This window comes from Gossypium hirsutum, chromosome A02, assembly GCF_007990345.1.
Source record: "Gossypium hirsutum isolate 1008001.06 chromosome A02, Gossypium_hirsutum_v2.1, whole genome shotgun sequence".
Classification (NCBI taxonomy): domain Eukaryota; kingdom Viridiplantae; phylum Streptophyta; class Magnoliopsida; order Malvales; family Malvaceae; genus Gossypium; species Gossypium hirsutum.
In genome coordinates, this window is record NC_053425.1 from 7354233 (window position 1) to 7381518 (window position 27286).

At 32.3% G+C, this 27286-nt stretch overlaps 2 protein-coding genes across 2 annotated transcripts; one reads left to right on the top strand and one right to left on the bottom strand.

Moving 5' to 3' along the window:
• Positions 1-13982: 13982 nt before the first annotated feature.
• On the top strand, positions 13983-16366 carry LOC107933245 (dynein light chain 1, cytoplasmic). The gene is made up of 3 exons (XM_016865403.2): positions 13983-14381; positions 14547-14652; positions 16061-16366. The coding sequence occupies exons 1-3, from the start codon at positions 14196-14198 to the stop codon at positions 16141-16143; spliced, it is 375 nt and encodes a 124-aa protein (XP_016720892.1). The 5' UTR covers positions 13983-14195; the 3' UTR covers positions 16144-16366.
• A 9804-nt stretch (positions 16367-26170) lies between these two features.
• Positions 26171-26917, bottom strand: LOC107933216 (FCS-Like Zinc finger 15). Its single transcript, XM_016865379.2, has 2 exons — positions 26586-26917; positions 26171-26510 (listed from the first exon to the last, which is right to left on the bottom strand). Exons 1-2 carry the CDS (start codon positions 26819-26821, stop codon positions 26336-26338), a joined length of 411 nt encoding a protein of 136 aa, XP_016720868.1. The 5' UTR covers positions 26822-26917; the 3' UTR covers positions 26171-26335.
• Positions 26918-27286: the final 369 nt, after the last annotated feature.

Consider the following 27286-nt stretch of genomic DNA (forward strand, 5'->3'; position numbering starts at 1 on the left):
AGTTGTGAGACTTAAGAACTTATTATACTATCAATTGATGTTCAACGATGCAGCAAGGATTGAGTAAGTTATGCACACAAGTATTCTAAGTAAACAAGTAAGAGAACTAGTATGAGATTAACTAAAGAGTAAACTAGAGATATAGACATTGAGTTTAATTATTTAAGTTAAATATTGTTATTTATTTGCTAGTAAACTTACTAAGCTTTATGCTTACTTCTTTTATTTCTCTTTCTCTTATAGTATTGCAAAGCTACTTCAAGGATCCTAAAGAAGTCGGAGATCGTCCACACTATCAACTACAACTGCTCGGTATTTTATATCGAAACACGTTTGAGTTATGGCATGTATAGGGATTTAGTTCTTTTGTATGTATGTAATGATGATTTTGCTAATGAGTGATGTGTAAGTATTTGATGATGTATGGTCATTAAAATGGTTAAGGATGAAGGTGTTTGTTGTTATGAAAGATTAGGTGATAAATTATGCATGGAAATCATGAAAGGATAAAATTTTGCAAAGAAACAGAATTCAGGCAGCACAGTGACGTGAATTTGAAAAATCACCCAAGATAGTATAAAATGAATTATAGGGTGAATGATATATGGAATTAAATCTTGTTGAGTCTATTTTCATGGAAAAATAACGGTGTAGAAAAAAAAATTTATATTTTAAGATATGTGAATTTTAGTAAGATAGGGTCAGAACTGTTTTTGGAGTCCCCTGTTCTGAGTTTAGAAAATAATTAAAAATTGTAAAAAAATGGTTATGAGTTGAAATTTACATGCTTAGATTTCTTAATGAGTCTATTTTCTGTAGAAACAAGTAAGAACTTCATATGAAAATCCTACAGTGAGAAAACTTATTTTTAGTGACTAGAGGTCAGGGCAGTCAGGTGGTGAAACAGGGGAGACTTTAACTAATAAACTGTACTAATTTGCTGAACCAAAAATTCTAAAAATTTTATGGTGAGTATATATATGAGTCTAGTTTCAGGGAAAATTTACGGAATTAAATTTCGAGTTCTGTAGCTCAAGTAATAATTAATTTAGTAACTGCTGCGCGATTGGACAGATTTACTGCGAATAATGAAATAAATTTTCAAACCTAGTTTTTATGCTCCGAATTGGTAAGATAAGCTAAGTAATGCCTCGTGCTCGACTCCGGAAACGGTCTCGGGTAAGGGGTGTTACATTTTATTGGTATCAGAGCAGGTTTAGTCGGTTCTCGGAAATACTCAGTAAGAATAAGAGTCTACCTATACATGCCATACTTATATATTTTGATAGTGTGACGACTCCTGATGATTTTAAAATGTTTTCTTTTATAGTTATGGATCCTGAACGAGCTAGTACAGATGAAGTAGAGAGTAATGCGCCTATTCCCGCAGAAGGGACGGTGCCATCAGATGTTAATGTTAGTGAAAGACCTGCATCAGATAGACAGGGAGGAGGAGCTAGAGAAGCCTTCTTCCAAGCCATGACTGATTGGTTTGCCGAGTTCGTTTGTACGAATCCGGCTGTAAGACCTCCACCCCCTCAAGATTCATAGGTTCCCCATGTATCTTCCCCAGCTGCAGGTATATTTATCAGGGAGAGACCACCTGTTGATAAGATTAGGAAGCAAGGGGCTGAAGAATTTCGGGCTACCAAAGATGACGATGCAGAAAAAGCAGAATTCTGGCTTGAGAATACCATCAGGGTTTTTGAAGAATTATCTTGTACACCGGAAGAATGTATGAAGTGTGTGGTCTCACTTCTCAGAGATTCCGCTTATCATTGGTGGAAGACAAAAATATGTTGTGTTGAAATGCCAGAATGGAGAATTACTTTGGGTTAAATCTAATCAGACAGAGGGATTATCCGATACGATTTCAGTTATGACAGCTCAGAGGTGTGTTAGAAAAGGGTATGATGTTTATTTGGCGTATGTGTTGGATACTAAAGTATCTGAGTTAAAGATACAAGCAGTGCCAGTTGTATGTGAATTTTCTGATGTGTTTCCAGAGGAATTACCAGGGTTGCCACCAGAAAGAGAAGTGGAATTTTCTATAGATTTGATTCCGGGAACTTCCCCAATTTCCATAGCTCCGTATCGTATGGCTCCTATAGAATTAAAAGAGTTAAAGGCACAGTTACAGGAACTTGTTGACAGAGGTTTTGTTCATCCGAGTCATTCACCTTGGGGTGCTCCAGTTCTGTTTGTGAAAAAGAAAGACGGGTCTTTGAGATTGTGTATTGACTATCGGCAGCTTAATAAGGTAACTATAAAGAATAAGTACCCGTTGCCTCGAATTGATGACTTATTTGATCAACTGAAAGGTGCCACAGTATTTTCAAAGATTGATCTCCGATCGGGTTATTATCAGTTACGGGTAAAAGAGCCAGATGTGCCAAAGACAACTTTCAGAACCAGGTATGGGCATTATGAGTTTCTGGTTATGCCGTTTGGGTTGACTAATGCACCTGCAGTATTCATGGATTTGATGAACCGGATATTCAGACCGTATCTAGATAGGTTTGTAGTAGTTTTTATTGATGACATTTTAGTTTATTCTCGGGATGAAACTGAGCATGCAGAACATTTGAAAATAGTGTTGCAAATTCTGCGTGAAAAGAAACTTTATGCTAAATTCAGTAAATGTGAATTTTGGCTTCGAGAGGTAGGTTTTCTCGGACATATTGTATCCGCAGAAGGCATCAGGGTAGATCCGAGTAAAATTTCAGCTATTGTCAATTGGAGTCCACCGAAGAATGTATCTGAAGTTAGAAGTTTCTTGGGTTTAGCTGGTTATTATCGGAGATTTGTACAAGGGTTTTCTATGATAGCTTCTCCAATGACCCGTTTATTACAGAAAGATGTTAAATTTGAATGGACAGAAAAATGCCAGCAAAGTTTCGACCGATTGAAGGAGTTGTTGACGAAAGCACCTGTGTTGGTACAGCCTGAATCGGGTGGCTTGAATTGATAAAGGATTATGATTTGGTTATTGATTACCATCCGGGTAAGGCTAACGTGGTAGCTGATGCTTTGAGCCGAAAATCTCTATTTGCTTTACGAGCTATGAATACCCGGTTGTCACTGTCTAATAATGGTTCAATCATAGCTGAATTGAGAGCTAAATCGACATTTCGTCAACAAATATGTGAAGCTCAGAGGAATGATGAGAAATTACAGGCTAAACGGGTGCATTGTGAGTCAGGTAATGATTCAGAATTTCAGATTGGAACTGATGGTTGTTTATTATTCAGAGGCAGAGTATGTGTACCGAAGAATTCAGTACTTGTACAGAAGATTTTACACGAAGCACACAGTGGTATTATGTCCGTACATCCGGGAGGTAATAAAATGTATAATGACTTGAAAAAGATGTATTGGTGGCCGAGTATGAAACGTGATATCTCTGAGTTTGTATCAAGATGTTTAGTATGTCAGCAGGTTAAGGCTGAACATCAGGTACCTTTGGGGTTGCTTCAGCCAATCACTATACCGGAATAGAAATGGGAAAGAATCACTATGGATTTTGTATCTGGGTTACCGTTATCTCCGAGGAAGAAAGATGCCATTTGGGTAATTGTCGACCGATTGACAAAGTCCGCGCACTTTATCCCAGTATGTATGGATTATTCTTTAGATAAATTGGCTGGATTGTATATATCTGAGATTGTTAGACTACATGGAGTGCCTGTCTCCATTATATCAGACAGAGATCCCCGATTTACGTCTCGTTTCTGGAACAAATTGCAAGAAGCTTTGGGTACTCAGTTGTATTTCAGTACTGCATTTCATCCTCAGACAGATGGCCAATCTGAGCGTGTAATTCAGGTATTGGAAGATATGCTCCAATGTTGTGCATTAGAGTTTCAAGGTAATTGGGAAAGGTATCTACCTTTGATTGAATTTGCTTATAATAACAGTTATCAGTCCAGTATTAAAATGGCTCCGTATGAAGCTTTGTATGGTAGAAAATGTAGAACACCATTATATTGGACAGAGCTCAGTGAAAAGAAGATACACGGGGTTGATTTGATTCGGGAAACAGAAGAAAAAGTAAGACTGATTCGGGATAGTTTAAAAGCAGCTTCCGATCGTCAAAAGTCATACGCCGATCTTAAACGAAGGGAGATTGAATTTCAGGTGGGTGATAAAGTATTCTTAAAAGTGTCTCCTTGGAAGAAAGTTCTCCGGTTCGGTCGAAAGGGTAAATTGAGTCCAAGATTTATCGGATCATATGAGATTATAGAAAGAATTGGACCAGTTGCTTACCGATTGGCTTTACCACCGGAACTCGACAAAATTCATAATGTATTTCATGTATCTATGCTACGACGGTATCGATCAGATCCTTCACATGTTATTACTCCAACAGAAGTAGAAATTCAGCCGGATATGACTTATAATGAAGAACCGGTTAAAGTATTAGTACGAGAAACAAAGGAGCTTAGAAACAAAAAGGTAAATCTGGTGAAAGTGCTATGGCAAAAGCACGGGATTGAGGAAGCAACATGGGAACCGGAAGAGACAATGAGGAAGCAATACCCGAATCTCTTTATTGGTAAGATTTTCGAGGACGAAAATCCTAAAAAGGGGGGAGAGTTGTAATGGCCCAAATTTGAGGTTATCGGAATAGTGGTTTCGGGACCACAAATCTGATGAGAAAAATTTTATTTTTCTTATATTTTTATGGTCTACAATTTCACAAAATGATTTAGTGAAAATTTCGTTCGAAAATTTCGACGTTTGGGCACTCAATTTAGTCAAAAGGACTAAATTGTAAAAAGTGCAAAAGTTGAGTTCTACATGTTAGAGGTGTCCAATTGTTATGAAACTTTAAATTGGAGGTCCTTATATGGTAATTATACCATTGGTAACTTGGTAGACAAAAATGGACATGAGATAAGTGAAATAGAAAATTTTTAAGTTAGGGGCAATTTGGTAATCTAGTAATTAAAATGAATTAAAAGGGAAAAAGATGGCAAAAATCATCATCTTCTTCATATGAACGAAATCAGCAAGGGGGGAAGCCATAGTTAGGGTTTTCAAGCTTCCAAGCTCCATAATCAAGAAGTACGAAACTCGAGGTTAGACAAAGGGAAGAATAAAGTTGAAGACTAAGTTGGTGAATTTGGCTATAATTGGTACCGAGGTAAGTTTACGGTAAATAAATGCAATATTTCAATATTTATTATCAATGCTGTTATTTTCCAGCAACTATGAATTTATTTTATGAATTTATTTGATGATGATCTAAGCATGAAATGATAGAGAATTAAAATTAAAAAGTCCCGTTGATACATAAGGATGGTACTGGATACGAATGTCATGACATTTGGGTAAAGAGGTCCCATGTAAGACCATGTCTGGGACATGGCATTGGCACCGAGATGAGAGGTCCCATGTAAGACCATGTCTGGGACATGGCGTTGGCACCGAGATGGGAGGTCCCCTATAAGACCATGTCTGGGACATGGCATGGGCACCAACATGAGAACATCCCATGTAAGACCATGTCTGGGACATGGCTTTGGCATGTTATTATCAGAAGAGACCCGAGTATCCTTATTATTCCAATGTAGCTCAACGGGCTTGTAAATGAATCATATTCATGAAAGTTCAGTTTAAAGCATAAATGGCAAGCTCAGGTAAGTTGTGAGACTTAAGAACTTATTATACTATCAATTGATGTTCAACGATGCAGCAAGGATTGAGTAAGTTATGCACACAAGTATTCTAAGTAAACAAGTAAGAGAACTAGTATGAGATTAACTAAAGAGTAAACTAGAGATATAGACATTGAGTTTAATTATTTAAGTTAAATATTGTTATTTATTTGCTAGTAAACTTACTAAGCTTTATGCTTACTTCTTTTATTTCTCTTTCTCTTATAGTATTGCAAAGCTACTTCAAGGATCCTAAAGAAGTCGGAGATCGTCCACACTATCAACTACAACTGCTCGGTATTTTATATCGAAACACGTTTGAGTTATGGCATGTATAGGGATTTAGTTCTTTTGTATGTATGTAATGATGATTTTGCTAATGAGTGATGTGTAAGTATTTGATGATGTATGGTCATTAAAATGGTTAAGGATGAAGGTGTTTGTTGCTATGAAAGATTAGGTGATAAATTATGCATGGAAATCATGAAAGGATAAAATTTTGCAAAGAAACAGAATTCAGGCAGCACAGTGACGTGAATTTGAAAAATCACCCAAGATAGTATAAAATGAATTATAGGGTGAATGATATATGGAATTAAATCTTGTTGAGTCTATTTTCATGGAAAAATAACGGTGTAGAAAAAAAAAAATTATATTTTAAGATATGTGAATTTTAGTAAGATAGGGTCAGAACTGCTTTTGGAGTCCCCTGTTCTGAGTTTAGAAAATAATTAAAAATTGTACAAAAATTGTTATGAGTTGAAATTTACATGCTTAGATTTCTTAATGAGTCTATTTTCTGTAGAAACAAGTAAGAACTTCATATGAAAATCCTACAGTGAGAAAACTTATTTTTAGTGACTAGAGGTCAGGGCAGTCAGGTGGTGAAACAGGGGAGACTTTAACTAATAAACTGTACTAATTTGCTGAACCAAAAATTCTAAAAATTTTATGGTGAGTAGATATATGAGTCTAGTTTCAGGGAAAATTTACGGAATTAAATTTCGAGTTCTGTATCTAAAGTTATAATTAATTTAGTAACTGCTGCGCGATTGGACAGATTTGCTGCGAATAATGAAATAAATTTTCAAACCTAGTTTTTATGCTCCGAATTGGTAAGATAAGCTAAGTAATGCCTCGTGCTCGACTCCGGAAACGGTCTCGGGTAAGGGGTGTTACATGAATGTCAACAAAGTTTCAACCGATTGAAAGACCTATTAACGAAAGCACCTGTATTAGTGTAGCCTTAACCGGGTAAGGAATTTGTTATTTACAGTGATGCCTCATTAAATGGTTTAGGTTGTGTTTTGATACAGGAAGGTAAAGTAATAGCCTATGCTTCAAGACAACTTAAACCACATGAAAGAAATTACCCAGTTCATGATCTTGAATTAGCTGCTATTGTATTTGCGCTGAAGATATGGCGGCATTACTTGTACGGTGAGAAATGTCATATTTATACTGATCATAAAAGCTTGACATATTTGATGACACAGAAAGATTTGAATTTGAGACAGCGCAGGTGGCTTGAACTGATAAAGGACTATGATTTGATTATTGATTACCATCCGGGTAAGGCTAATGTTGTAGTTGATGCTTTGAGCCGGAAATCTCTGTTTGCTTTACGAGTTATGAATACCCGGTTATCATTGACTGATGATGGTTCAATGCTAGCTGAATTGAGAGCTAAACCAATATTTTTACAGCAAATATGTGAAGCTCAGAAGAATGATGAGAAGTTACAAGTTAAACGGGCACAGTGTGAGTCAGGTAATGATTCTGAATTTCAGATTGGTTCTGATGGTTGTTTATTATTCAGAGGTAGGGTATGTGTACCTCAGAATTCAGAGCTCATACAGAAGATTCTACGCGAGGCTCACAGCAGTACTATGTCTGTACATTCGGGGAGTAATAAAATGTATAATGATCTGAAAAAGATGTACTGGTGGTCGGGAATGAAACGTGATATCTCTGAGTTTGTATCAAGGTGTTTAATATGTCAACAAGTTAAAGCTGAACATCAGGTACCTTCGGGGTTACTTCAGCCAATTTACTATGCCGGAATGGAAATGGGAAAGAATCACTATGGATTTTATATCGGGGCTACCTTTGTCTCCGAGGAAAAAAGATGCTATTTGGGTGATTGTAGACCGATTGACAAAGTCAGCTCACTTTATTCCGGTACGTATGAATTATTCTTTAGATAAACTAGCTGAACTGTACATATCTGAGATTGTCAGGTTACATGGAGTGCCTGTCTCCATTATATCAGATAGAGATCCCCGATTTACGTCTCGTTTCTGGGACAAATTGCAAGAAGCCTTGGGTACTCAGTTGTATTTCAGCACTGCATTTCATCCTCAGACAGATGGTCAATCTGAGCGTGTAATTCAAGTATTGGAAGATATGCTCCGATGTTGTATACTAGAGTTTGAAGGTAATTGGGAGAGGTATCTACCTTTGATTGAATTTGCTTACAATAACAGTTATCAGTCCAGTATTAAAATGGATCCTTATGAAGCTTTGTATGGTAGAAAATGTAGAACACCGTTATATTGGACAGAGCTTAGTGAAAGGAAGATACATGGGATTGATTTGATCCGGGAAACAGAAGAAAAAGTAAAGGTTATTCGAGATAGTCTAAAAGCAGCTTCCGATCGTCAAAAATCATATGCCGACCTTAAACGAAAAGAGATTGAATTTCAAGTCGGTGACAAGGTATTCCTGAAAGTGTCTCCTTGGAAGAAAGTCCTCCGATTTGGTCGAAAGGGTAAACTGAGTCCAAGATTTATCGGGCTATATGAAATCATAGAAAGAATTGGACCGGTCGCTTATCAATTGGCATTATCACCGGAACTTGATAGAATCTATAATGTTTTTCATGTATCTATGTTACGACGATATCAATCAGATCCTTCACATGTTATTTCTCCGACAGAAGTAGAGATTCAACCGGATATGACTTACAGTGAAGAACCGGTCAAGATATTGGCACGGGAGACAAAAGAGCTTAGAAATAAAAAGATAAATTTGGTGAAAGTATTGTGGCAAAAGCACGGGATTGAGGAAGCAACATGGGAACCGGAGGAGGCAATGAGGAAACAATACCCAAATCTCTTTACTGGTAAGATTTTTGAGGACGAAAATCCTTAAAAGGGGGGGAAAGTTGTAATGGCGTAAATTCAATGTTATCGGAACAATGGTTTCGTAACCACAAATCCGATTTAAAGAGAAATTTATTTCAATATTTTTACATGAAATTTGATATGATAGGAAAATCGTATGAAAATATTGATAGAAAAATTTTACCGATTTAGTGGTTAGTTAGAAAAAGAAATTATTGAAGAAATTGGGTAAAAACAAGATATCGGGACCTCTATCTTGTAAAACCGAGTCGAAAATAATTTTATAAATATTTATGAAATGTTATTAGTGTGGTATTAAAATTTCGTTAGGAAATTTTAATGTTTGGGTAGTCAATTAAATGAAAAGAACTAAATTGTAATAGGTGTAAAAGTCGCTAGAATGATTAAATAGCTTAAAAGTCTAATGAGAAAGGATTTAAAAGGCAATTAGACCCAAAATTTATTTGGGCTAGACGGCAAGGGCATGAAATCAGCAGAAAAATTGATAAATTAAGGGTAAAATTGGAATATTGCAAAATTAACTAAATAAAACTAGGACTAAATAGGAAATATCTAGATTTTTCTTCATTTCTCTTCAATTCCAGCAGCTAAAAACGCCATAGGAGGGTTCTCTAAGCTGGTATTTCATAATTTTTGCACCAAGTGAGTTAATCCTTGCCTTTTTCTTGTAATTTTTGTGTTTCTAAGACTTTTACAACTAGATCCTACTATTAAATTCATTAGTTTTTGATTTCATGGATGAAATTTAAAGTCACCATGGTTGAGTGCTGTAAGTTTATGATGAAATAGAATGAAATTAAAGCTTTAATTTGTTTATGAGATGATTTTATTAGGCAATTTCAATGGAAATTGATTTTTGAGACCTAATTGTGAAAATGTTTGGAATTAAAGTCTATTGCTGAAATTCTGATTCCTAAAGGTTGTAAACTAGTTTAAGGTGATAGAATAAAATGTTAATTGAGAAAAATCATCTCAATTGAGAGGCTAATTGAGTAGGGACGAAATTATCATTTATTAAAAGCTTAGGGGAAAAATGGTAATAAACAGCTTGCACAAAAACAGTTTGGACAGCAGCAGTAGACTAACTTTGAAAAATCACCAAAAATTGTAGGAATCGAATTAGAAGATGAACAAAATATGGAATTAAATCTTATTGAGTCTAGTTTCTCATAGAAGAAATATTGTAAGCAATGGATTTATAAATTTTGAGATATAATGAATTTTGTGAGACAAGGTCAGAATGAATTCGGGTTCACCTGTTCTGATTTTGAAAAATTATAAAAAATTGAATAAAAATAATTAGGGTCTTAAATTTATATTTATAGAATCCCTAATGAGTCTATTTTTAAGATAAATAAACGAGAACATCATTTGAATTCTTTATGAAGAGATAATTAATTTTTAGTGAAGAAGGGTCAGAACTGTCGACAGCAGAACAGGGGTGACTTTAAAGAATAAACTGTACTTATTTCCTAAACAAAAAATTCTGAAAATTTTATGGTAAAAATATATATGAGTCTAGGTTCAGGGAAAATTAACGGATCTTAATTTGGAGTTCTGTAGCTCAAGTTATAAATAATTTAGTGACTATGACTCAAGTAGACAGCTTTGAATGAACTATAAATAATAGTTGAATTATAGAGAATGTTGCATATGAACATGAAATGTATTAAATTGATAATTAAATTTATTTATTTAGATCCAGAAGATTCAAATACGAAGCTAGATCGAGGAAAGGAAAAAGTTCGGGATTAATAGATTTTTACTGTTTACAAACAAGTATCAAGGTAAGTTCATGTAACTTGAATTATATTCTTAAATGCTTGAAATGCATGTTTTTGATATGAATATGATTTGAATGTTCATTATATGGAAATTTATGAAACATTGATATATTTGATAAAATGGGAAGAAATCCCGTTTGAATGAAAGGAAAATTCGATGGATCTCTGAAAAGGAATTGACGGTAAAAAGGATCTAGCCCGGACGGGTGATCCTATCCTGATATAGCCCTCCCGAAGAATATGTGTAAAATGGATTTAGCTCGGACGGGTAATCCGAATTAGGGTCTGAATTTAGCCTGGACTAGTAATTCAGATCCAAGCTCATTAGAGTAATTGTCGTTGCAGGGGATTTAGCCTAGACTGGTAATCCCGACAATACTCTATGAGTTTATATTGCAGGGGATTTAGCCTGGACTGGTAATCCCGCTGCAAGGTTGACGTTCGCGGGAGTGTGCTCTCTGAAATGAAAATGTACGCACATGAATATGAATTGACGGACCCGGAATTGTACACTAAAAGTGTACCTCTGAAAATCCATCGAAATTCCGATAAATTCAACGGGATAAATATGAAAAATAATAAGGGAATGAAAATCATGGTATTGATGAGTACATCAATCATGGTATATATATATTATTGATACATGGAAATTATTGTACTAACTTGAATGTTGAGTTTGTGCATGTTAGGGTAATAATGCATTGAATGGATATATGAATGTTTATTATATTGTATTGAAAATATTAGGTAAGTATAATTCTTGTTACATGAGCTTACTAAGCACAAAGTGCTTACCCCGTTTCCTTTTTCCCTGTTTTGTAGTGTTAAGAGCTCGGAGGTCGGATTTGGTCGGAGACACATCACACTGTCAACCTCAGGATTTCGGTATATAAAGAAACTTTATTTTGGAAATCAATGGCATGTATAAGCTAACAAAGTAAATGTTAACGTGAAATGAATGTAAAGTTAGCCATTAGTATGGTTAACAAACCTGGTTATAGATATGTGATGACGTTATCTTATATAAATGCATGAATCTATCATGAAAATATGTTGAATTGAAAAAAAAAATTAATTCGTAAACTCCGGTAATGCCTCGTACCCTATTCCGGCAATGAATACGGGTAGGGGTATTACATAGGGTCTCCCTGAAAGACTTGTATGAAGGGGGTAAAGAGCACAATAATAGCATAGTCTGATCTTCATCGTCAATATGAACTTCAACATTCTTTAAATCATTTAAAAGAATAACGAATTAACTGATGTGATCTCTAAGAAGTTCACATTCGTTCATGCGAAACGTAAATAGACGTTGTTTCAACACTAAACGGTTAGCCAAAGACTTAGTCGCATAAAGAATTTCTGAAGCATAAAGAGTTTCTAACCTTTTCCACAATGCGGATGAGGTTTTCTCCATCAATACCTCCTGCAATACTGTATTCGCAAGGCACAACTGGATTGCAGAAAATGCCTTTTCATCAAGCCCTTCCCATTCTGTTTGATTTAGATTCTCAGGCTTTTTCCCAGTAACAACCTTTTTCAAGCTGGTTTGAACTAAAATTGTCATTATCAGAACTTGCCTCAGATTGAAATTTGTCTCACCATCGAACTTATCAATTTCAAACTTTGTTACTACCATATCTGAATGGGCTGATCTATGAAAATTAAATTAGCTCTGATACCACTTGTTAGGATCAGCCTGATTAAGCAGCAAGTAAAAAAATAGCAAAATAAATTGAAAAATTAAACACACAAATTTAACATGAAAAATCCCTCCAAAGAGGATAAAAAACCACGGGTAAAAATAATTTTACTATAATGGTAAAAGAACAAAGAGTACAAAAGATGGAGATAAAAACTAAACCCCGAAAACTCGAAAATAAAGAACCCTCAAAACGTAAACACAAAATTCTCTAAATGTGTTATGAGTTCTAATATCTAATGGGTGTATTTTCTAAGGTTGTAAAATAGCCTATTTATAGGCTAAATTCAATAATAATAAAATAATTTAAACTAATCAGTGTTTGATTGAAACAAATAAACAAAGTTTAACCAGAAGATTATTTATCAAATTTGACTGAAATATGAGTCATACTTAACAATAATAAAATTAAAAGATCAATTATTCCCTTCAATGATGGTGAAGAAATCAACAACTTCCAAGTGAGTTGTACCAATGATGCCATAATCATCTTCGCCGTTCTTACAAACAAAATTTGTCTATATTTTCTTCCCTTTATCCTTCAATGATTGTTGATATAGTTCCACAAGATGCTTTGGTGTATGATAGGTATAGGACCAATGGTTTTACCTCCACAACGATAACACAAACTTTCCACTTTCCCAGTTGTATCTTTATCATTCTTTCCATCCTTATGATCCCACTTCTGGTGGGTATTCCTGAAAAGACCACCTAGTTTATGACCATGTCCTCGACCAGGGTCACGACCATGTCCTCAACCATAACTGCTAGCGTGATCTTTATCATTTCTGTTATATGATGTCACATTCGCTTCAAGGAATGGAGTAGAACTAGTTGGACGTGACTCATGATTTTTCATTAAAAGTTCATTATTTTGTTCAACCACAAGAAGATAAGATATTAACTCAAAATATTTCTTAAAACCTTTTTCATGGTATTGTGTTTGCAGGACAACATTATATGCATGAAATGTGTAGTATGTTTTTTTTTTCTAACATATCCTCGTCAATTATGTTCTCTCCATATAATTTCAATTGAGAAGTGATTCCAAACATAGTTGAGTTATATTTACACACAAATTTAAAATCTTGTAATCTCAAATGCAACCAATCATAACGAACTTTAGAATGTATTACGGTTTTCTTATAGTCATATTTTTCTTTTAGATTATTCCAAAGGACAAATGATGGCAAAGAAATATCATAGCTTTAGCCTTATATTGACTAGATGCTTCATTTTCTTCATTAATAGTTTCACCTAGGCCTTATGCATCTAAGTGTATTCCAACATCTAACGTTCAGGATAAATAGTTCTTTCCAGTAATATCAAGAGCTACAAATTCAAGTTTTATGAAGTTCGACATTAATGATACAAGTACAATGTAAATTTAATATAAATATAAGTAATTTCATAACAAACTTTCAAGCAAATATAAGTAATCAAAACTTTCAAGCATAACATAACAGAAGAGTATTCATATAATTATATCAATTTAGTCACAAAATAAGTTTTAACAAATCACTGAACATAAGTAATTTTTTCATGATGAATATCATGATAAAATATATTATATATCTTGATCAAAATTAATAAAAAAAAAGTAAAATTTTTAAATTAATTTAAATATTTGTGGGTAAAATGTGGAAGGTGGAATCTAGGAAATAAAAATGATAAAATGAGTTATTTGTATGTACGGATGAAATTCAAATACGACAACTATTACATAAGAAAAATCAACTTTTAACAGAACAATGACTGGATGCAAGTAATAGGAAATTAGAGAGAAATTTCAGTCTTTTTTCTCTTTCGTTTCGCTTTTTTCTTAGCTCTTTTCCTTCTTTTATTTGGCTCTGGAATTTTATTATTATTTTTTAAGAACACACCCCCTCCTCACCCCCAGAAAATGAACAGTGAAGAAGCGAAGAGAAGCATCAGCGGAGCTCTAACGGTGAAGCCGGCAACCGATGAACGGAAGCCTTCTCCGGCGCTTGCCGCCGAATCGACTACTTTAGCTGCCAAGAAAGTCGTCATTAAAAGCGCTGACATGAAAGACGACATGCAAAAAGAAGCTGTCAATATTGCCATCGCTGTTAGCTCTCTCTCTTTCTCTCGGTTTTCTTTTCAATCTTCCATTTTTACTCGATTTTCTTGGTTTTCGATTCGATTCGATTTTTGGGTTTTGTTCATTTGATCTTCGTTTACTAGTAAATAAAATAAATTTGTTGAGTGCTTTTTTTTCTGGGTTTTTGATTAGGCATTTGAGAAGAACAATGTAGAAAAAGATGTAGCCGAGCATATAAAGAAGGAATTCGATAAGAGACATGGACCCACTTGGCATTGCATCGTTGGTCGCAATTTTGGTAACCCATTTTTCCATTTAGATTTATTTTGATCTATGTTGGTATAAAAACAAGTTCAATTTTATGGAAAACACTTTCTACGAAATAGTTGAAATCATAGCAGATCTAGGCTTAAAACAGAGATTAACTTCAATTTATTTTAGTTACCATTAATGGTACAGATGTTAGATTGGATTGTCCTAAGGTCAGCCTTTCTTCATTGCTATGTAATTTCTAGGTTAAGATCAATAAGCAATTTTATTACATTGATTGCTTTTGGTGAATGCCCCTACTTCAATTTTTGCTCTCAAACTCTATGTTGTTCTTCAATGGGAGATTAGTAACTTTTTGTGTTCAAACAAGGGTTTCAGCTCTCGCGGCACCTCTTCGAACAAATTAATGCCTAATCTGCTATTTTACTTGATTTCATAGAGGCAGTTTCATTGCGGATGTGAGTATGGCAGTTGGTTATTTGTGGATTTAGTCCGATGGGGCTAATATTGTTTCATCAATGTGCTTAATAACCTATTTAATACCTCCAACAGCATTGTTGCTATGCTGCTTTCATATAGTTAATGGAATTAAGGTGGGACCTATATTACAACCTGTATATCATCTGTAATATAGGTTTTTCTGTTGCATAAGAAAGTGGTTAGACCTTGGAGCTTTCAGCTTTAACGTCCTGAGCACAAAACTAGGGATTTGAGTAAAGGGATGGGGTTTATGGGATGGAATGATGTCACTAGGTTAGATGCTCATTACTAAAAGAACACATTATTTCTCCTAGATGAAAGGAAAGATAGGCAACTGATATGTAAATATACCATGTTTGATTTTAATTCAGTTAGAGCTTTCTTAATGTGGCATAATTACAATTTATATTGGTATCATATACTCTTATTTGCACGTGTTCTCGTTTAATGATTTTGAAAGAGGCAGCTCTAGTTTTTCTTTATGCCAAGTAATGTAGTCTGCTATAATTTTGGGAATGCTCAGGTACTTTAACCAAATTATACTCTTATCCTATGGATTGTATGCTAGATATATAATCCTTGATCTAGACTCTAATGGAAGACAACCTAGATAAAATACCCGTATTTATAAACTTGGACGGATAGTGCTGCACTTCCTTGGTTTTTATTTATATTAATCATTTCAATACTATTAGAGGCTTCTTTGCTGTCATTCATAAAGTGAATTTGGAGTTGTAGTGCTTGTACTATATGCATAGATTAGAACCTTTTTCTTTCAGATTTCTTTGCGTGATGAAAATTTCCTTCGTGTTCTAGGTGTTAAACAGGTACTGCCTTTTTGGTCTTGTTACTTTGTGATCTTCTTGTGCTTATTTGAAAACAAATCAGAGGGAAAATTCTGTTTACGATACAAAACCATGTTTCATTAAACATCTGTTTCTTTGATTTTGATGCAGGCTCGTACGTTACTCACGAGACGAACCACTTTGTTTATTTTTACTTAGACCAGAAAGCAGTTTTGCTCTTCAAATCTGGTTAATCATGTTTGTTATAACGATGAAGAGTGGTGATTGATAATGTTGAGATTGAGAGGCTTTTACTTGTGCCAGCTATGGTTTGCAGTGGTCCGAATGAAATGAAGCATGCGTGTATTGTTTGTGAATCCTTTGTCCTAGACTTGTTGTGCCTAACTTGTATATCTTATTACACCTGAACTCTGATCTGAACCAAGGATGTCAATTACAGTCTTTTGGTTACTGGTTCTTCGGTCTTTCTCTTTAATAATTTTCAATTATAGTTTCCCGATTGCATATCTTTGTTACTTATAAAGGTCCCTTTGGAGGGGTACGGTGCTGTTAAGGCATGTCAGCAACTTCAGCCACCGCGCATTCATCCAAAGGGAGCCATCGGTTGTTGCATTTGGACATATTCACATCTTTCAGTCGACTATCAATATAAATAAAACATATTTAGGCATTTAACACTATTTGAACTAAAATCAAAGTGAACTTGGATAAATAATATATCGTCGTCCTCTGAACATTGCACAAAAGCAAAACTTGTTCCCACGACTTTTTTCTTTTTTCGCAAATGTGCATTCAGCAAAGAGATGATCCTTGGTTTCATTCTCAGCATGACAAAACAAACCCATCCCCTCCTGATCAACCTATCCTTTGTTGGGAGACGATCAAGGATTTCCATCCAAAAGACAAATGAATATTTGGGAACGTGAAGTGGACACCAAACAGTTTTGTGCCATGCAATCTTCTCATTCTTTGGTTTGATTATTTCTCAAATTCCGGAAATAGTAACCTTCCTCCCATTTAGCTCAGAGCTTTCCAGCACAACCAAAGCCTCTTCTCTAAGCTTTAGTATCCTGATATTGCATTTCAGTTGAACTTGACTTAAAGAGGAGCATTTAAGCATATACTCTTGGACCCAAACAATCTAAAGTGATCCCTGACCTGCTAAGATGTTTCTTATGAGTTGGATATACAAACTTTGTTCCAACTCTTAAGATCCTTCATCTCAAGTCCACCCTCAACAGTAGGAGAGCAAATCCTTTTCCAGTTCACTCTTGCCCCTTCGGCAGGATCCTCGTTGCCTTTCCAAAAAAAAAATTGAGAGCAGATTTGATTGATTCTATTGAGAATCCCTTTTGGAAGAATGAAATGCCAGCATAAGAAGTTTTGTATCTGAAAAATAACAGATTGAATCAACTGCATTCTCCTAGCAAAACTTAACTGTTTTGCAGCCTAATCTGTGATCTTAGATTTGATACTCTCCAACAATGGCTAGCAACCTGTCTCAAAAGGCTTTCTTGTAACTAGAGGGATGCCAAAGATAACGCACCAGCAGTTGCCCAACTTTAAAACCAATAGAACTATGAATAAGGTTGAGTTCCTCACAAGACATTCCTGTTACAAAGATCTCACTTTTCCTTGCATTAAGTTGAAGCCTAGAAAGCTGGTAAAAAGTGGAGAGGATACTCCAAATACCCATCACAGAATCAACTTTAACCTTACAAAAGATAGGAAAATCATCTATGAAACACAAATGAGTCAATTGAATCATGTGGCACTTAGGATGATAGCTAAGATGGCCTTAGCACCCAAATCCAACTACTCCTAAAGGATATTCATAAAAAGGACAAAGAGGTAGGGTGACTAATAGCAAGTTAATTTTGTGCTTTTAATGTATCTATTTTTTGGTTAATTTTTTAATAGAATACTACTAAATTTATGATTTCTTGCTTAAATCTCATTAGGAATGAAATTAGAGTGCCAAAATTAGAAATCAAGCAAAATGGGAACAAGAAGCAAGAAAAGAGATTGAATTAAAAAGATTACAGAATTAGTGACAGATTAAATAGATTTTTTGAAATTGTCAAATTCTATAAATAGAAAAAATCTGATTTTTAGTTATATATTCTTAGGATGAATCATGCTAAATTTAGCATGTGAAAAGTATATAAATACATTGTATTGGGTGCTGAAAAAACTCACTTTGAATGGAATAAAATACAATTGCTTTCTTTTATTTCATCCAACGTCTGTAGCGTTTGAGCTTATTGTCAACGTTCGTATTGATTCACGGTTTAACTTATTTAATCTTTTGCTTTAGACTAATATATTAATTAATTCTCAATTCAATCGATCTAATCAATCCAATCCAATTCCAACATCCTTACTTTTTACATGGGACTTGGAAGTTTTATAGTTCTTGTGTTATTTTCCTCTCTTCTTTGCATGTAACAGCGACTAATGACCCGTTTGGTAAAGGTAATACTAACGTGATATATTAATTAATACTAGTGTATCATCTAATTTTGAAATAATAAGTTATTTGATAAGCTTGAAATTTTACTCATATGACTTTTTGTTTCAAGATGGGGGATAAATAAAACAATCTTGGAGGTGATATTTAAATATCACTTGTAAGGGTGAGCAAAACTCATTTTGACTTGATAAAATAAAATAAAAAATCAAATTTCGAGTTAAATGAATTGAGTTATTTGAATTAATTGAATTATTCGAGTTAACTCGAAATTTTTTTAAAAATTTGAGTTCGAATCGAGTTTGGTTTTCAAATTCAAATAAACCGAATATCAAACTATAATATTTTATATTTTTACCTCAAACTCTCAAATCTCTTTATTTTCCCCTAGAACTTTTACTTCCCTCCCATCTCACCCCCTCCTACCCCAAAATCATCTCCCTATTCTTTTTTGAATATCCCCCCCCAAAATTTTACTCCATTTATTTTTCCCCCCAAATTTTACTCTCTCAGCCCCCAAAACTTTTTATTTTCCCCAAAACTTTTACTTCTCACCTTCTACTCCTAAATCAAAAATTAAAATTATCCAAAAAAAAACTCTAAACCTAAATAGTAATAATTTTATTTATATATACTATCTATACTATTAAATTAAATTTTACATTTTGTACTATTTGTATTATTGAATTGTTTAATCATATTGAATTCTATAATTTTTTGTTAAAATTGAATTATTGATGATGCTATAAAATATTCGTGTTAAAATTTTATGTCGGTATCAATTTAATATTTTATTTTAAGATAAATTTTATTTAAAAAATCACAATTTTTACATTTAATATATTTTTTTAATTTCAAAATATATAGTGACAAGAATCAGAAGATAATTGAAGCAACTAAGCAAGCAAATAAGCTAACCCGTAAATAAAATATTAATAAATAAATTATGAGAGAATGAAAGTTAATAACAAATTTAATTACGATAGACAAATTTGATTACGGTGGGTGACAATGATTACGAAGACCCAAAATCATTTTTTTAAGTTAAATCTAATCACTCAACTTGATTTGAAAAATTTTCAAATCGAGTTAGGATGATAAAATAGATTCGTCAACTTGATTAACTCAAAATTTTTTCATTTGATTTAATTCGATTCGATCAAACGTTCATCCCTAATCACTTATGTTAACACTTTTTTTTAATGTTTTTATTCAATAAGACTCTCATCTAAAATTAAAAATTACACAATTTTTTTATTGTTGAGTATTAAAGATAATTCTATAGACTTCATCTTCTCCAAATCTTTTTGTCACCTTCTACTTCCACTATTGTCAAACAAAGGAAAAAAATTGTTCAAGTTTCATCATTTGTCAAGCGATATCAGATATATTTATGAATACGTAAATTTTTTAATCGAAAAATTTCAGTGTTCATGATTCATTATCAGTTTTTTTTTCTTTCCATTTTTAAATTTCCTCTATAAACAAGCGCTAAGATATTTAATTCTCAATTACTGGTATGTATTCTATAACTCACTCTTGATTTAGTTGAAAACCAAGTTAACTATTTCCACATGAATGCTATGTTTTTTTTTTTAAGAAATGGAGTATATATTTTAAATTTGTGTTTTTTTTAAAGAAATTCTCATGTGTAAAAGCTTCATAGATGATAGATTTAACCCATATTATAAAGGAAGAAAAATGGTTAATACATATAAGGGTAAAATTGTACATTCATAAATAACACTTATGTTTTACTTCATAGCAAACACAAGATAACCATAGTAATAAATATCATAATTCTCAAAAACCAAACACCTTGATATAGTAATATCTATCTTTCATCTATCATTTTGAAACTTGTGTGTTATTTAACATAATACTCTCTGATAATTGTCAAAAGTAACTTAATTTAGTCTCATTTTTTGTGTATTTTTGAGTGATTATGTGGTGTTAATTGTGAATTATATACTCCTAATGCTTTATATTCATGTTTTGATGCTTAATAGAGCACTTAGGAGAAACAGGAGTGAAAAACATGTAGGGGTGTGCAAAATTCGGGTAAAACAGAAAAAATTCGGTTAATCGGTTGGTTAACCGAATTAATTCGGTCGAGAGTCAGTTAATAATTTTTTGAGTTTTCTGTTAACGGTTAATTCGGTTTGAAACCAGTCGGTTAACCTAATTTTTTCGGTTTAACCGAAAAAATTAATAAATAAAACTATAATATACAAATAGCCCACTAATCACTCAAACTCAATCCAACATAAACCCAAATACCCAATCTAATATATATTAACCCAATTACCCAACCCAACCCAATTACCCAACCCAATCTTAAAAATTACAAGTAATTTAATAAATAAAAATAAAAATCTAAAACTAAAAATAAAAATAAAAATAAAAAACATATAATTTTATACAAATAATTCGGTTAATTCAGTTAATTTGGGTAATTCAGGTAATTCGGGTAATTCGGTTAATTCAATTAATTCGGTTAATTTTATACTTATTTTAACCAAAAATTAAAAAACATATAATTTCCGGTTAATTCGGTTAACCGACCGAATTAACCGAAAAAATTTCGGTTCGGTTAATTTTTTTGAAAAATTTTCAGTTCGGTTAACGGTTAAAAATTTTGAAAGGTCGGTTAATTCAGTTAATGTTATTTCGGGTCGGTTAACAGATTGAACACCCCTAAAAACAGGCGAAAATTAGAACATTGAAGCAGTCCGGAAGTTGAACACGGGTAGTAGAGGTTCACATGGACAAACCACACAGGTGTGTGCCTAGGGCATGTCGATCTCAGGAACCGTGTGCGCTAACAACTGAAAGTTGCGATTTTTAAAGTTTTTTGACACTTTAAGAAGGCATAGATAAGGAAATAAATGAGGGGATAAGCAACCATCAAGAGATAGCACGAAATTTACCCAAATAACACCATTGAAATCGATTTCCAAGTGGTTCTCCATCAAAATTCAAGATTCCAAGCTAATTTCCAAGGGAGTTATCATGGATTTCTTTTATTTTAGTGGTCATATTGTATTTTTTGTGTTTATTATTGCAAGTATAAACTAATTCTCTTAATACTTAGGGGAGATGAAACCTAGGATGGATTCTATAGTTTAATTTCTAGTTTTATGCCATAAAACCTTACTTTCTTTATTTTCAATTATGAATGCTTAATTGTTCTTGGGTTGATAATTGTAAAGTGTTGCTCCATTTTTGATGTGCTTAAGTTTGAGGTTGAATAGACCCTTTTGAGATTAGATCCCGCATAATTAAATGGAGTTGTGTGCAATCCTAGAAGTAGAACGACATAAATCTACCATATTAGAATCAAATCTAATAGGGGGATCCATAGAGCGAATTGATACAATAATAGGGGTTTTAATTAGAAATAAATTTCAATTAATCAATTTAGAGTTAGTTGCTCTTTTGCTTGAAAGAGATATTAGCATAAATTAAGGATTTCTACGGATTAAAGAGCTAAGAAAAAAAATGCATAAATTAGATTGAGAATTATAGATGAAATTTAAGTGGATTCTTACCTAGGTATAGTTTTGTCACTTTGTTGATACTTGATTATTTTTATGTTTTATTCTTTGGTGCATTCATTAGTTAATTTAGATAGTTTATTTTATTTTTAAACAATCTTTTGAATTATTACGTTAAATAATAGAAAGGTGATAATTACTAGTATTTGTAGTCCTTAAGAGGACGATAACTATGCTTACCATAACTATACTATTAATTGATGGGTGCACATGAATTAGTCAATTTATTAGTTAGTTTAGTGGCCATCAAGTTTTTGGTATCATTGTCGGAGATTGAAATATTAGGAAAATCTTATTTTTATTAAAAATTGAAAAATGTTATAAAATTTTTTAAAAAAGTGTTTAAATTTCTAGTAGTTACAAAAAGATACTTGAAATTTAAATGCCTTTTTAGAATTTTATAAGTATATATTTTAAAAGTTTATAAAAAAAAGTTTATTTTTAAACCTTTTTTAAAAAAATTACAATTTTTTTATAATTTTTATAATTTTTTTATTACAATTTTTTTATAATTTTTATAATTTTTTTACATTTTTTTTGTAATTATTAAATTCAACTAATTTCTTTTCAATTATCATGTTTTTTGTAAATTTTATTTTATAATTTATTTATATACTTTCTAGATGTCATATATATATATATATTAATTTTAGTTTATTCTTATATTTTTTAATGTATATATACATTTAATAAAATAAAGTTCTTTTTATATAAAGATGCCATACGGTGCTTTGTGATTGGTTATAAGAAAAAATTTTAAAGCGCTTGTAAAAAAAGGACTAAAAAATATAATGGAAGTATACTTTAGGTACCAAATTGGGAAGTGAGTATACTTAAAGTATCAAATTGGGATAAAAAAAGTTTAAGTACTATAATTAAGAAAAGAGGTATACTTTAGGGGCCCAATTATAAAATAAACCTTTTATTTATAAACACATGGATAAAAAACAAACACATGTTGTTTGAAAAAAATAAAGAAATTCTTTTGTCCTTAATGGCAAATAGTAGTATTTATCTCATGGGGACTATAAAAATTGTTTGTCTGACTAAATGTACTAAATCTTCATTCCCTCTCACAATAAAAAATCCGAATGAAGCAACATTTATGGAACATTGTCTTTTTGGAACACAACAAACGCTCATTCATTGTCCCCATACTTTATTTTAAAATTAATCAAAATAGATTTCATAATTTATGTGTATAATGTTTTTCATTATTTACGTAAATATAAATTATTTTGTATATCAAAATATTAAATAGTTTACATTATATTATATTATTTTTAATTATTTCACTCTAATAAATTTTTTAATCCATTTTTTAATCTATTCTCATTCGCACCATATTCAAGTTCCAGAGGTGTCTAATCTCCTATTTGGGTTTTCTTGCAATAACATTTGCATTACAAGAAACTACTCTCAACTAAGCTAACCAGTGACATGATAGTCCATATGATAATTTGCACGTATTTCATGAAAATTAATAAAAAAATTTTAAATTTTTTAAAAATGATTATCGGTGTTAACAATGAAGTACATATGAATTATTATGTAAATTATCATGTTTTGTTAAAGTTTTAATAGTTCAGTTAACTTTTTTATCTAGGAAAAAGTAATTTGAGTAAAATTTAGAGGTAAAAAAGTAAAACAATAAAAAAAATTACGACCAAAATAAAAAAATTTATGAGCTTAATTTATCATCATATCTTTAATTAGGGCTTGTTTAGTAGTGCTTAAAAAAAGTACTTTTAACTCCAAAAACACTTTTAAAAAAAATTATGCTAAACAAGCTACTTTTGACTAATTTTTTTTCTTTTGAAAAACATTACGCAAAAAGAAAAGTTAAAATTTTTAACTTTTTCTCTTCTAAAAATACTTTTGGTGCTTAATTATTTTTTCACCTGTCTAATAACATAGTACTTTATCCATTTTTGTATTTAATTACAATTGTGTTAAATTCATTAATTAAAAATAAAAAATTTTAAAAATAATACAAATGTATTAATATTTAATTAAAAATATTTAATGGTTATATTTAAATATTTAAAATATAGTTTATATATTATAATTAAAATTTATAAAAAATAATATTTATTACTTAAAAATATTTAAAATTTATATTTCATATATTAAAATATTAGCAACAAGTTATAATAAATTATTTTATATTCTTATTAAAATATAATAATATTAATTAATTTGAACACTATCTAAATACATATTTATTACTTAATATAACATGTCTAAAATAAATATTTTATTTTTTAAAAATACTTTTTGACGATAATACTAAACACTTAAATTTAATCTAAACTTTTCAAAAATACTTCTCTTTTACGCACTTTTCACAAAAACATTTTAAAAATATTGCTAAACTAATCATAAAAAATTAACTATTCAACTCGTAACGGCTTTACCAAAAAACCAATCAACTAATATTTTGTTTCCCTCTCTCTCTCTCTCTCTCTCTTCAAACGTGCACTGCTTGAGATTCCTAGTTCCTCCAGTGCATGAGTGGCCATCCTGTCGCTTGGCCGGTGTTGCTTACCCCCTTTTTCGTCTCCTTTGTCATTTCCCCCCTTTTTCATGGTGACCCTTCTCTATCCAAGCTTTGCTGCCGTTTTGTGTTTAGATGGATTTGTTTGGTTCTTGTCACCTCTCTGGTCTGGTCGTAGACTTAGGTGAGGGAAAGCGGGAGCTTCCATGATTCCCCTTCCTCGATGTCCCCGACCCATTCTCTTTGGCTATTCGCATGGTTGTTCAATGTTTCTTGGCCAATGGGCCTCCACTATCACCATTCCGTCACCGTATATGACTAGTTGGATTTTTTCGGGAGCCCATTCCCTCCGACTAGCTGGAGAAACAGTCGACATGTGTTGTGTAGGCTTTTATTAGGACTATTTTATGTTTCTTCCTTTATTGTTGTTATGATGTATCAATTAGGGAAAGCTTGATCGAGCGGGATTGTGTTGGATATAGACCAGGAATCACTACCTGGCCATGGGGTCGGTTGGCTCGAGCGATAATCAGCTCCGCCTATAGGTTGGATCCCCCCTTCACTCGTTTCTTGGCATCACGATGTTGGCTTTTGACTTCGAACTTGTTTCCGCTTACTTTGTCAAGGTGGATTTGGTGGTTTTTCTTGATGGTGCTTGTGGCGTACCTCGATTGCGACTTCTTTTTATAATCCGCTTGATGGTGTTACGCGGATCAACTTTGTTTTCAAGGGTTCTGCCTCCGAGCTTTTTCTTTAGGGGTGAGCCTATGGGCTCTTTGATTTGGGGTAAGACTTGTAATATGGTCAATGAACTTTTTGTAACCTTCTTTGTATGAAGTTTGACCAAAATGTTGAGCATCCAAATGCAACCCTACTTATGAAAATTCATTCAGTAAAAGTATTATCGAGAAGGTTATATTACGAGTTTGTCTTTGATTATTCATGCTAGTTTTTAATAATAAAAATGAATAAAATTTTTAATAAAAAACATTAATTTACTCTTTGATTTAATGTATACGAATTAATTTATTCTTTTATCAATAAATGGAGTAAAATACTATGTAACACTTAATACCGAGAACTCAATTATATTTTTAGTCATTCAAATTAATTAAATACTTAATTCTAATCTAAAAATTAATCTAATTATAAATGGTAACTTAAAAAAAACTTAGGAGCTAATAGTTTTTATTAAAAAATAAATTTGTGATTGTGATAAAATCAAGTTATATTTAAATATTAGTTAAAATATGTCACAAATTCCTATACTATTTAAAAATTTAAAATTTAATTATTATACTTCAATTTTTAAAAATTTAATTCATTTATTATTTTTCTTATGTTAACACAATATTTTGTTGATTATCAAAATGTCATATCAACAAATTTAACAATGTTGATAATTTCACATAAATTTAAAATTTGAAATCTAAAAAATTAGAGGGCTAAATTTTTGAAAATAGAAGTATAATAAATATATTTTAAATTTTTGCAAAGTATAGGGACTTATAGTAGATTTTAACCTTAAGCGTTTTCTTTTTGTTTATGTATATCTTGTAAAAACTTCTGGAATCAAGTTAAAAAGAAAAACAAAAAGAACTTCTGGAATGGAGATTGAGAAATGAACAAAACAAACCATGGACACTCATATATCTATACATATATACATATATATTATATCTATCTATTTATCTGCACACAGAAAAATATAACTATCTATTTACAATACTACGTAGTAAAAGGAAAAAAAGAGTCTTTTTAGCCTTCAATCCAGGAATAGTAAACAAAACGATAGAGGATTAACATTTTCATTGCAAAACTAGCCTCAAACTAAGACTGCAAATTAGTACAAAACAAAAGAGAAGAAAAACCCTTGTTTTTGTGTTCTTGGCAGCTCTTTCTCAACAAGCATGGTTTCTACCAGCTTTACGGTGGCGTTGAGCTGAGGAAGATGAAGCAGAAGAAGAAGGAGGTTTCATGGCTGCCAAAGAACAGTTTGCTTTCTTTAAAATCTCTTCTTCGTCCATTAAAATTTGCCTGCACCTACACTCCACGCTGCAAAAACCCTTATCTCCTCTACAAAAAAAAATTCAAAACACCCAAATCAGTCATATGGGAAATCCAACCAAAAAAGAAAACAGAAAAACTTACTTGTACATATAGATGTCTTTGGCAGGTAAGAGTTTTTGTTTGCAAAGATAGCATTGTTCGAGAAAAGCAGGAACTCTGTAATTTAACTCAGATTTTACAAAAGAAACTTTGCTGGTGGTGGTGGTGGTGTTGATTAACATGCTTGTTTTGCTAATAACTTGTGGGCTTTTTTTACTAATTATATTACTATTATTACCACTCTTTTGATTCTCTAAAATTACACTTAATCCCACCATATTTCATTCTCTTTTTTTTTTTTAACTATGAAATATGATGGTGGTGGAAGAGAGTGTAGGAAGAGTGGGGGAGGGTGTTTGGTTATTGAGAAAATGAAAAAGATTTTTGGAGGAAAATAAATAGAAAGAGAGATATAAGAGATTGGGAGGTGGGGTGGCGGGACCCACACAGCTATTAAAAAGAGCAGTAACGAAGGACGATCAGATCAGCGTAGCCAACGATTTGACTTGTACTGATCTTTATCTGCCACGTGTCCCCCTTATTTAGTTTCAACATTTCATTTTCTTGTCGTTTTCTGCTTCCCCCACCCCTCCTTTTTTTCATCTTGTTTTGTTTGATTCTGCTCCTTTTTATTTTTTTCCTCCAAATATATGAAATTTATCTTCTTTACAGATATTATATATAATTAAAAATGATTTTTTTCTATATTAAGGGTAATAGGGGCGAAGCCAGAACAAATTTTT

Bases quoted from the DNA above. Each gene is read 5' to 3' on its own strand.
- LOC107933245 (XM_016865403.2), top strand. From the start codon at position 14,196: ATGAACAGTGAAGAAGCGAAGAGAAGCATCAGCGGAGCTCTAACGGTG. The intron at 14,382-14,546 runs GTTAGCTCTCTC...GTTTTTGATTAG, and splicing joins CTGTCAATATTGCCATCGCT to GCATTTGAGAAGAACAATGT. The intron at 14,653-16,060 runs GTAACCCATTTT...ATTTTGATGCAG, and splicing joins CATCGTTGGTCGCAATTTTG to GCTCGTACGTTACTCACGAG.
- LOC107933216 (XM_016865379.2), bottom strand. From the start codon at position 26,821: ATGGTGGGATTAAGTGTAATTTTAGAGAATCAAAAGAGTGGTAATAAT. The intron at 26,511-26,585 runs GTAAGTTTTTCT...TTTTTTTTGTAG, and splicing joins AAAGACATCTATATGTACAA to AGGAGATAAGGGTTTTTGCA.